The sequence below is a fragment of the Drosophila mauritiana genome, chromosome 2L (genome assembly GCF_004382145.1).
Source record: "Drosophila mauritiana strain mau12 chromosome 2L, ASM438214v1, whole genome shotgun sequence".
Lineage (NCBI taxonomy): Eukaryota > Metazoa > Arthropoda > Insecta > Diptera > Drosophilidae > Drosophila > Drosophila mauritiana.
Window position 1 is genome coordinate 19,789,311 of NC_046667.1, and position 12,333 is coordinate 19,801,643.

Consider the following 12,333-nt stretch of genomic DNA (forward strand, 5'->3'; position numbering starts at 1 on the left):
CGAAACTCTTTTTTCCTCGTTTTGCTTTGAAAATTAAACGAAATAAGTCATCGCTTTTTCAGAGCGTGAACAGCTGGCCTACCTGTTCCATTTAACTGGCCCGCCCGTACTTTTATGGGTTCAGTTCGTCCCGGTACATTCGTATGCCTTATGCTCCAGTAGCAACAACATCGGCAGCAACAAGCAACAGTTGCTGCCACTTCCACTTGCAACTTTGCTTGCTGCTGCTGCTCTGCTGTTGCTGCTGCTGCCGTTGGCCAGCTCCAAAAACAATGAGTCGCCTCTGGATGGCGACTTGGTTGAGTGCCTCGCCGTTTGCTGCTTTATGCTTCGTCTGGTTCTCTGGTTTTGGCTCTGGTTCTCTGACTCCGGCTACAACAACGGCTCTGGATATGACTAGCTGCTATAGCTACGCATTTATAATAGGCGAAACATGGCGCAGTGGGACGAGAGTGGCTGAAAACCATGCTAACACCTTTAGTGTCCACTGCTATAGAGTACATATATTGTTCATTCATACAAAAGAAATATTAAAAAAGGTAGAACACTTTTATGTGTAATATAAGACCACTTCTGCAGTGGCAATCAATTTCCCGAATTTCCCCTTCAAACCAAACACTTTGTCCCACTGTGCCACTCGACGCCTGTTGCTAGTTCGCCTTGGTGACGGCGCAGACGCATCGCTCCATGGCCCATTGTTCTAGGGAATCAATCAATGGATGGCAGGCACAGCACCAGAACTGCCAAGAGATCGGGTATGGGTATCGTATGGGGATCGCATGGGGATCGCATGGGATGGGTATGATGACCATGTTGATGACGATGACAACGCGCGCACGACGTCAACATAAAAGTGTCGATCAACTAAACGTTCTCGGGCCTGCGGATGAAGACGATGGCCGAAAAGGGAGTGGAATTGGAAATGGTATATATGGGATATGGGATACGGAGGAAAAGTTCGAGAGGCAGCCAAGAGGCAAAACTTCATGGCTCGGCGGAGCTGGTGCTACGGGATTGTCTTTGGAGCTGATTCTATGGAGCAATTGTATTCACGAGCGGCTGTAATTGCATGCACCGCCGTGCTTTGCCCATACCTTTAACATAAATACACTGAGCGAAATTAAAAGATGAAGTGAGCTGTTTCGTCACTAGTTTTTTTAAGTCGTCAACAGGAAAGTTCTTATAGAATTTACATTAATAAAATGTTGTATTAAGAACTACAACAGTTGAATGGCTTATATTTAATTGTATTTCCCAATATTTTTAAAACTGCATTTTCTACAGACTTCAATCTTTTGGGCGCCTAAACAAACATTAAACATTTGAATTGAATGCATGTCAATATTTGACGCCTGAGGCCACCTCCACCTCCTCCTCTTCGCTGACCGTTAGGCAAACAATGAACAATTCAAGAACCCAAAATCCACAAGGAGCCCCTCAAGTGGGGGCCACACTCGAAATTAGAATAAATGCAAACGACTTGGACTAGCACTTGGGATTTCTCTGTGGGAATGAAGCCATAATTCGTGGCTCTCGCTGGACGAAACCCAACCCATTGAAACCCATTTCTGGGGCTGCCAGTTCGTGGCACATGGACGTGATAAAGGACTCATTAAAACATCACTTCAATGGGCCGGCCCAGCAGCCTCCAAAGACGAGATGCAGTTGGGGTCCAGGCCACGGACACGGACACACACAGATACAGATACAGATACACACCAATGCCAGGCACTCACTTGTTCAATTGCTCTGCCACTTTAAGACCCCCAAAACAACACTCCAAAAGCGAACCAGTCTTTTCTGATACCCTTTGGCTGTTTGGGTGGTAGGAATGGGTGGGTTATTTTAAATGTTACGAAAATTATCAGGCGAGTTTGAGCATTATTTCGTTGGGTTAACCTCCACTCTCTTGAATCTTTTGAAAGCATAACGTTAAAACTTTGACTAGCGTACCAAATATTCTTGAGAAGCTGAGCAAATAGTTACAGATCACAGATCATAATTATTGCAATGTCTATGTAGTTACACAAAAACTGACTGGTCTTATTAATAGATATATTTTTTCCTGAATGATGAGTATCAGGGATTCGCCAACCTCTTCTATATTTTGTGCCAAATGGAAAGAAGACGCCAAACAAGTTGCTGGTTCACTTGGGAGAGTAACAGTTACTTTTCCAACTTACATATATACACGGATATGTACGTGCGGCGTATACGTATATACCTGTATCTATCTAATTTTTGGGACCTGCCTGCACATAGGGGAGTTGCTGCTGGCGTCCAGTTTGGAGCCCGTCATGGGAAACCTCTGGCAACTGGTTGCCAGTCACGAGTTGGTCCCGGCACTAGCCATTCTATTCTATTTGCCAGCTCCGACTTCTCTTGGCCAGGCTGGATTCATAGGCACACTTGCAATTTAGTGGCATTAGGGGTGTAGTGGTTGCCATAACCGCTGCACAGGGAGAAATACATTGAACTTGCGATCAGATATGTTTTATGCACTGAAAAGGAAGTGGTAGTATTCACTTCAAAAATTCAATCATACATACCTTTCTATCCTCACCCTCAATCTTTATATATGTCTACGCTTCCATGGCTCGTGGTTTGGATGTTACCATTTTTCGTGTTTTATGTCGCAGATAATGGCAATATTATAAAGATGTTAAGCCCGTTTTTATGACCGATTTTGGCCGTATATTTTCGCGACGGGTTCGCAGTTGAGTTCAGAGCGGTTCGGCTGAGTTCTGCAGTCATGTGCGAGTATTTCAATTTCTGTTTTGGTCCGCCGGTGGTAATACGTACGGTACTTGAGCCAATTACCCAATTAAATGCCAGCGTTTTGTGCTATCTCATCGTCGCCATCAGTACCAGTATGATCACCACCCCCTTCTGGATCCCCCCATTCTTACCCGATCCGCAGATGCCCAAATATTGATATATGACGTTTTGTAGGCTACGGCCCCTTGGCAGTTCTGTGATTCGGAGTCATGTTCTAGAGGCGAGTACAATTAGCGTTTTGTTTCGGGTTCCGTTATAATGCTGTTAGGGATTACGCCCCACCTCGCTCCCCAAAATCCGAAAACTCGTTTATCGATTACTATCGATGCGTTGTCCGCCGGTCTGTTGTGACGGTGGGATCTTGGGTCTCAGTTTTTGATATTGACGGCCGATCTGCTGCTTATTGCTGCCCATTGATTGCTGTAGGGCTTTGATCGCAATCTCCGATCTCTCCTTCTAAGCCTGTCTTCAAAAGAGGCTCAGTCTGCTGTCTGCTGTCTGTGTGCTCGAGAAGTCTTTTCTAGGTGGCCTGGTCCGATCTTGGAGAGATCTGAGAACTTACCGGAACTGCACTAAGCGTTTTGATTGAGGCATTCGACGGTCGATGTTGATGGATGGGTTGGGTAAACTGGGGAATTGGCGAAATAGGTTCCCATGGATACATGAGCGCACGAAGGCGAGTAGCAAATGGCTCTAATCTCCAAGACTGTCCACTGAGAAGAATAACTAAATCCTAAATCCTAATGTTAGTATTATTTGAATTTTCAAATATTTATTATTAAAAGAAAGCCAATTAAAAAGAATTCATTCGATCGCCCTCAATGAGTCATAATATGCCAGTTGCTCTAGGGGCTTCCCGGTATCTCGCGCTGTGCCCCACATTCTCAACTCCATAATTGCCTTATCAGTTCGCAAAAGATCGCATACTTGCCTCTTTCGTCCACTTTTCAGGCCAAAAGCCAGTGGTATATGTATTTATGGTATCAACAAAGAAAGAAAATAATGGGAAATTATTGTTATTCACAATTTTAGACGTTGCGAATCGTGTGAATTGCCGTTTTCTACATGAACATAAACAATAATTGTAGCACCAGCATAGTTATATCTTGTACATAGATTTATATATATGTATATATATGTATATAGGTATATATAGAAAATTAACCCAGTTCGCACGTCTATGCCGAAACAAACAAAAGTTTGCGAGGCAAACGAGTTGCTGGCAACAAAAGACAAGAAAACGACAAAAGCAGCAGACTCACCTGAAATCCACAAGGCAACATGCACCTCAAAAATGGGGTGGGCGAAAGGGGAAATGTGGGCGGGCGGGGGAGCCACCTGCCTGATAATCATTTCCCCTGCTAATTGCAGGCGGTCTTGGTAAAATGTGCAAATATTATTTCAAGACAGTTACAAATACCGAGCCACACTTAAGTCCCCGCTCATATTCACACTACCACTCGCATTCACATTCACATTCGTTTCGATTCTCATTCCCATTCACTTTCCTCTGCTTTTTTGAGTGTGGCGACGACACCTTGCTGATAAGCTGAGAACGCAATTATTAGATGACATGCGACTTGTGTGGTGCACTGTAAAAATTAGTGTACATTTTATTATGGGCTTATAAACGAAACCTAATGAATAAGAGAATATTACTTCAAAAAATAAAATATATAAACATATTTCTGGAAATATTTCTGCTTAGAATACCAAACCTTTCCCCCTGTGTACCGCTCATATTCATAATTCTCTCTGGGCTGCTCGAGTCTTGTCTTGAATTTGGGTCAAACATGCATACTCATTGGCCTCCCCTGCCATCTCCTTATCACAAATGATCCCCCATGCCCCATGCCCCCATGCCCACCTGTCGCCCCTGTCATCCATCTCGGATGCCTGGCAGAGAAACTGGAAAATCTAAAATTGTATAACCTGCTCCCAGCCGGCCGAGATGTGGTTTGGTTTCCTTCAACCCACTGGCCTGTGGGCCATGGTGGGTCTTGGTCGCGGGCAGGCAGTTGGTCCCGTGTATCTCACAGTATCTGCGGCCATAAATTTCAGCCACTTTGATCTTGCCACATCGAATGTAAAGTGCTTAATGGGCCCGAAACAGTTGACCGGGCTTAGCAAACAAAAATAGGAGAACGAGGAGCAAAAAGCGAGCCTTTTGTGTGCGTGGCACAAAATTGCATTGTAATTTACAAAAATATTTCCAGTTCTCATTGTCTCTTTCTGCGGCTTTTTATTTATTTTACTTATTCTGGTTTTTGTGAGCTCTGTTCCCTAGAGATTTTAATCGTTGTCGCCAGCGTCGCCTTGTCAACGTTGTTCAGCCCCCCAATCCCTCCTAGAAAAACGAAAAAAGAGTTCCGACCGTTTTATGCTGCTTTACATTGGCGTCGCATTTTTTGCCGCTGTTGCTGTTGCAGTTGCAGTTGCAGTTGCTGCTGCGATGTTGCTGCTGCCAACATTGATCACGACTGACCAGATAGCCTGGAGAAGTGGCCAAGTCGAGAGCTACTTGTGCGCCGGCTGCCGATTGTCGTTTGCCTATATATATGCTACATCCCTCTATATATATATAGAGTATTTATACACGGCATTCTTTCTATGGAAACAATTGCATAAAATGTGAATCCTGATAGCGACAGAAAAAAGTCGAAGCCAGCCTCTAGGAAATGGTCAAGTCAAGTGGGTAGATCACAGAAAACAGTAGGAGATCGCAGACTCGAGACCGCAGAGGAATGGACGGGAGCAAGGAGTGGGGGCAGATGGCCAGACAAGGAGTTTATGATTCCCCCAGATGCTTAGGAGACAATGGGTAGTCATAATGGAGGATTGCAAGAGGCCCGCACATAAATATATCAGAGTGTACTGCACGAAAGTTTCTTCTCTGGTCTTGTCTCGAGATATATTAGAACTATTAGATATCCTAGTGACAGTTTCCCTGCCTAAAATGTATCTATAAGGATAACTTCCATGATAATAGGCTTTTTTTTTTGTTTTTTTTAAACATTAGTTTTAATGTTACTTCCAAAAGAGTCCAGCCTTTCAAAGATCGATTTGACCTTTTGTTAATTTATTTTCATACACTTGAACGGACAGTTGGCAATTACAGCTGCGCCCCCAAGTGCATTCAAATATTCACACCTCACCAGACTTCAGACTACTTCCCTCCTCCGATTAGTGTCGCCTGACTCAGCAGCTCCTGCTTATAAAACAATGTCCAAACTGGCCAAAAAAAAAGGGAAATAGCCGGGCAGTAGCCGATGAGACCCAACAAAGCAAGTACAGTAAATCCTCGCCGTGGAGGTCAGGCTAAAGGTTAAACTGACTAGATTGACAACGATGGGAGGTGGAGTGGGTGGCGTGGAGGCCCTTTGTTCGCCGAAAACCGAAATGGAACTTTGGCAACTGGCTTCTATATAATTGCCGCATTGCATGTCCGTGGTTTCAACTTTGATATTAGCCCGAGTTCGGGGAGCAGTTTATTTTAGTTGTTGTTTTTCGCTGAGAATCGTCGGATTGGGAACAGGCGCACCCTCGACAAAGACAGTCTCACTTATTTAGACTGGAGGTATATGCAAAGTGGGGAAAGAAATAGCCACGAAGCGGTTGCCTTTGGCATATTACACTTTGCCTCACCACGGTTCACCGTCCACAATGCACATTCCGAATCCAAAGATATTCCCAGTTCTGTTCTCCCTGCTAATTGCATGGGAAAATTCACAAGACAAGACTATGGTTCCTGCTTAAAAGTCGCCTGATTTGTGCCTATATAGGCTGTCATTATGCTCTTAATTGCTCTTAATAATCATTAGTTGGCGACCTCGCCTTCTTCTCTCTAATGATGCCAATTTCTATCAATTTTAATAGGCCTTTTCCCTCAGGAACTTCTTTAAGTGAAAGAACTTTCCAAGAGTCTTAAAAAAAATCTATAAAATTAATCATTTACTGCATTTCTGGCATTAATGTCATGGAATATTGATGTGGCATTAAAAGATATAACACCAAATAGCATTTGCTATTTTACAATCTGATTGTTAGTATTTGTTCGGTCTTTGGATTTGTTTTTCCACCACTTCACTTTATATCCCACTTGCGCTCACTTGACTTCCACCTCTTCCATAATTTTCCCATTAATTATGTCTCTCAACCTTCAACGCCTGCAACTGCAACTGCAACTGCTGCGGTGCAACAGGCATTGCAGCTGCAATTCTTCGGCAAATGATGTAAGGGTCTCCTACTCCACGGAGGGGCAAAAACGCTGGAAGCGTTTAGCTGACATTTGTTGTCAACCTCTTCAGTGGTGCAGAGCCCCGGGTGGAAATGCCACTCGGCACTGCATCCACTGCTTCCACTGCACAGCTGTCACAATGTTTTATCATTTAATTTCCACGATAAAAACAAATCCATGTGAACGTGGCTGAGAAAATGTGCCATAATGTGCATAAAGTGTGTGGGCGACGCCGGCAGCCCACGCGCAGATTTGGATGCGGATCGAGATCGAGATTGAGATTGAGCTTGGGCCGGCGATGAAGGTGAATATGAAGATGAAGACGGGTTCACTGGCTGGGCTTAAAAAAACGCCACCGAAATATTATTTAACGGCTTTGGCTTCTACGGCTTGGATGTTCGGATGTTTGGATGCTTTAACACCTTGTAGCTTTTTCGGCAAGTGATTTCGCCAACGCCAAAGTGAAAGTGAAACAACAGCTGACACTGCACTTGGCTGTTTGAAGTTGGCGCTGCTCGTGGCTTGCTGCACCTGAACTCTACAACTTCCCGAACACCAATTACATATAAATATATATGTATATGTATACAGATATATATATATATATATATTTTCTGCTTTCCAACGAAGCTCCGTCAACTTCAAACTCCAATTAGAGTGTCGGTTTAATGAACTGCTGTCTGAACAAGGCACACGGAATCCCCGGATCGCAGACTTCAGGGCTTCGGGGGGTTAACTGCATTACACGCTGCACAATTTTTTATGGCTCATCGGCCTTAACCTTCGGCCCCAACATCAACTGCATTTTGCTGGCGGCATGGAATGCCATTTTTTCATAGCCCTGTAATTATTATATTTAATATTTGTCCGTTTAATCCCATTGCAGATTATCAGCGAACTGGCGGAAATCGTCTACACTGCGTTGGATTACAATCTGCCGGAGGACGAGGAGTGCCAAGTGTCACAGGAGCTGGAGAATCTGTTCAACTTTATGACGGCAGATGGTGAGTATGGATTCTCGGGAATAATAATCTATAGCTTTGACCCACAATCTTCTATATATTTTGAAGTCAAGCCTCAAGTGTTTTGAGATAAAAGTACATTCAGTATTGACACTATTTTCTTCAAATGGTGAAATCGCGTTGTGCTCGTTTCTTTGTGACTCAGATATATACCATATAGCTTAGAACAGTAATTAAATCTCTCAATAAAAATCCCAATCTGAGCTCGGTTTTTTTTTATATTTAAGCAGGGACTTTCTTAAACCAAAAGCCCCGTTTATCGGGCTCCACGAGCGAAAACAAGATGAAGGTTGAGTGAGGCGGCGTGCCATGAATCACGTATTCTTTGTGATACATTTAATAAAAATAATTATAATACAATAAACTCCGAACCTTATAGAGCTGATTGGATCTTGTTCATTGCAGAAACAGACGATGATTGCATTGACGAGGGCATCGACGAGGGCGACAAGCGCTGGGACGACGAATCCGAGGAGGAGCGCAACGATACCAAAGAACTAGAGCACATAATCGAGGTGGGTTTCCAATTCGAGTCGATCGTATCTGACATTTGCAATCAGGTTGTGGCATGATGTGCCAAAAACCAGGCACCCAAACCAAATCAAACCAATGCAAATTCAAACTCCGATCCAAGGGTGAGTCAGACTCTTTTGGGGGTGCGCCAAGATCTGACCTTTTGACCAGGCGCTCAGTCGCTCTATTTGCCAGCTCTTTTAACATATTGTGTATAAATCTGTGTGGAGCCAATGCATCGATATTCATCGGTGGGATAACTTGTTTGGCTCACGTTACAGTTAACCAAAGCACAGAAAAAAATTTACAATCCATACTCGCGAAATTAGTGTGTGCCAAGTCTAAAAAATGATAAAATAAATATATTATTAATTAGGGATCCGGGTTCAGATGTTAGTTATCAGACTATATTCTATTTTTAACGAGTTGAACGCAAGATTAAGGTCTCCAGTTCACAATATCTATGCGACCATTTTTCTTTCTGTGCAGAAATCAAAGTATCTGGCGGATACTTGTTGTGCGCGTATCTGTATCGCGGCTAACCGCAAACAAGCCGATTTAGTCCGGGTTCTAGTCGGATACGTAGCTTATGATGCCCGGTCGAGCGACCGACTGGAAAACAATTTCAATTGCGGCTCGATTGCATCGATATTAAATAACCGAAATAACCATAAAACCAAACGCTTTCGTAATCGAAGGAAATCAGCCGCAGATCTGTAAATCAGAAATCTAAATCTGAATCTGAATTCGAAACCGCCTACCTGCCGCAGTTGATTGCGCTTGGGGAATGCTTCCGCGTTCTGCGGCAGCCAGCGAATCATCTGCCGCGCCATTCGCTCCACCGGAGAATCATTGGAGGCGCACACGAGGATCCACGATTTGGGGCGAGTGGGGCGTGTGATGAACCTCACACCGTTGCTGATTGAGCCGGTGTCTTCGGTTCCTCGGTTCTGTTTGAGTGCTCCCCGGGCGGGCGGGGCTGGGTGGTTCTTGTCTAATGAGCCACTTTATGGAATTGACACATTGCTGTCAGGCAACAGCGAGCAGCGAGTGGATCCCTGATCTTTTTCCACCTGCCTGACTTTTCTAGCACACCATCGTAAAGTGGAAAAGTATCCGCGACTGATACAGATAAATTTGCATTTCTCCAGTGTCTGTGCCTCTCGGGTTAGATAAGATTTGTTTGGGGGAATAAATTGAGTTGGTCTATACGCGCGATATGATTATCGTAATAAGTGAAAGGAAATTGCCGAAGGCGTGAAACGAAATTAGCTCTTGGTACGCAGAACCTGTGTATGGGTTTGGATTATTCCCAGAATTTGTTATGAATAAATGTAGGTTAGATGGAACCGCAGAAAATAAATTGAAACCAATACAGTGCGGTTTGAGTGTGTTATAAAATATATAGGCACACGGATAAGTTTGAATGTCTGATTAGCAACGAATGTACGGTTCTTGCATTGGTTTGTTATGCCGCAGTTCATTTAAGGTAGTTATTAGCGCTTTTATTTAGCTAATTTATTTATTTACTCCCTTATAGACCTGCAGAAATCACATAAAAACCACCCTGCCAGAGAACCACTATAGAGCTGTCTGCAGAGCCCTCGTGACGGAGACCATAGAGCTCCGAGTATTTCTGCAGCAGGTCCTGAACAATGGTAAGTGCCACTACTATTCGACTGAGAAGACAACATGTTAACTAATTAATTATCTTTAAAAGCAGGTGCCGAGAAGCTGATCAAGGCCTCGGAATCATCGGCCACCACGCAACAAGAACTGGCGAAGCTGGGCTTCAACGACTGGGTAAGATTCTTCAAGAGTGCTGTCCCCTTAAAACACCCAGATACTACACCATACCATAGTTATGTAATGGTGCTCCACTAATGGCCCACAGTGGCGATAGCGTCTCACGATTTGTTTGGCGCACCTCTTCGAACGAAAACATATGCCATGAGCCATCATCATCATAATCATTATCGCAGAGATCACGAGCATTTGTGGCGGGGTTTTCCGCTCTGGGCTGGAATAAAAAGTGAACTATTTCATGCATTGCCAAATGAAACTCACTTTTAATTTCAATAATTGGCCCGCGGTGGTCGCCTCCATATTGGCCATCATCCTAATGAGTTCAACGCCGCACCATTCGTCGTATGAACTGTGTGATTTTGTGAGCTATTTTAATGGACGCATATATCATCTATATATTTTGGCGTTCGCTGTGACCTTTGCTGAATATGTCGAGGCCGTCACAGGAGTTTGCCATCATCACCACATCGGCCCGCCGCAGCCGTCTTTCAACCTCCGAAACTCATTGAGACACACACGCAAATTGGCCAGGCACGCAAGCCAAAATTCGCTCTTGTTTTTGCTTCAGCTTCTTGTTGACTTTTTGTGGCGTGAAAAGTTATACTACAGTCGGCATTTTACCGTTCGAGGTGTGTTTGATTTTTTCAATCAGATGGAAACCCAAGCCTGTCAAAGAACAGTTGCCAAAGTTTGTCCTCAAAAGTTGATAAGGCTGAGAATGTGCTAAATGTGGGGTTCTATAAGCTCCAATGTCTTTAGACTTATTTGCATAACTCGGGAAATGCTGCAGCTGGTTTAAGCCACGTTAATAAACCGGATTGGGTATGAATGTAAAGCAAATGTCTAATTATTTCAGTGGCTAATTTGCTTGCCAAAATTATTGCCGTCAACAAATTCTGATATTACCCTATTTATATGAACTGCTAATTGCTTAAATTTAATAATGCTGTTTCTTTGTCTTTTGGAGTCAAGAGAGCCCAATAAAAGCAGTATTATCTGTAGTTTGGGGCTGTAATCATAATAAAAAACAAAAGTAGAATTTCTTGAGTCAATCTAGGGTACATTCAATTTGAGAAATGTTGGGCGCGACTTTTCCTCGCATGTCCGAGGATTACAAATCGCAAAAATAAGAAACCTTTGCGTGTGAAATAGACGACACATCATTATTTGCCCATACTGGAGTACAGACGAAACACAACCAGATAGTGAAATAGACCATAAATATTTGCACTCCATGAATTTGCATGTGCCGATAGGCGGGGATTAAAAAAGAGGGTGCAGCCGTGGAATTGGCCAATTAATTGGCCAGACATACACCATATATCATATGCGCAATGGAGACCTGGCAACGAATCCAGTCAAGTGTGTTTATTTTGTGTCTTCTTGGTTTTGTTGGTATTGCGAAACGAAATTTGAGTCCATTGTAGAGCGTTGATTAAACGCCATCTTATCATTTTCTACTTCTCCGATAAGAGTTCTCTACCTTTGTTTGGTCTAATGTTTATAGGGAGTTTTTTTTTTTTATTTGCACTCGTTTTTTAGCTACTGCCAAACGAAGTGCAAGAAGTGTGTCTTTAGTCAGCGTTTTATCGTGTTTTCTGGGAAGACAACAGCCTTCAGAATGTCACACAGCCAACTGATTGTTAAAACACTTTTTGACTGAATTAACATTGTTTTTGTTTGGGCATTATAATGCTGGAATTGCGGAAATTTAGCTGGTTCTGTTTTATTACTATTTTTTCTCGTTGGCTTTGAACGTGTTTCGCTGGCAGGGGAAAAAAGGTTTTCCGAGGAAATCTCTCTTTTCGGCAGACATCGTGTCTGTGTCTCGCCTAGCTGCCTTCGATGATGGTGATGATTTGGTATGCTAATTTTCGATCCAGACGTTACCAATGTTGTACGCACATGGGCCAAAAGTATTTCAAAAGCAACAGCAGATACATCCCAACTTTTGCGGAAGCTGCTGCCACTCAAAGC

At 43.4% G+C, this 12,333-nt stretch overlaps 1 protein-coding gene across 4 annotated transcripts in view; it reads left to right on the forward strand.

Moving 5' to 3' along the window:
* Positions 1-12,333, forward strand: part of LOC117146590 (protein spire) — a 36,781-nt gene that overhangs the window by 14,559 nt on the left and 9,889 nt on the right. For 3 of the 4 annotated variants that reach the window (XM_033312950.1, XM_033313123.1, XM_033313306.1), the window contains exons 3-6: positions 7,902-8,019; positions 8,443-8,552; positions 10,091-10,208; positions 10,271-10,353. In XM_033312950.1, the coding sequence (XP_033168841.1) occupies positions 7,902-8,019; positions 8,443-8,552; positions 10,091-10,208; positions 10,271-10,353 (429 nt within the window). The remainder of the gene's footprint in view (positions 1-7,901; positions 8,020-8,442; positions 8,553-10,090; positions 10,209-10,270; positions 10,354-12,333) is intronic. The other variant, XM_033313031.1, reaches the window with a different exon arrangement.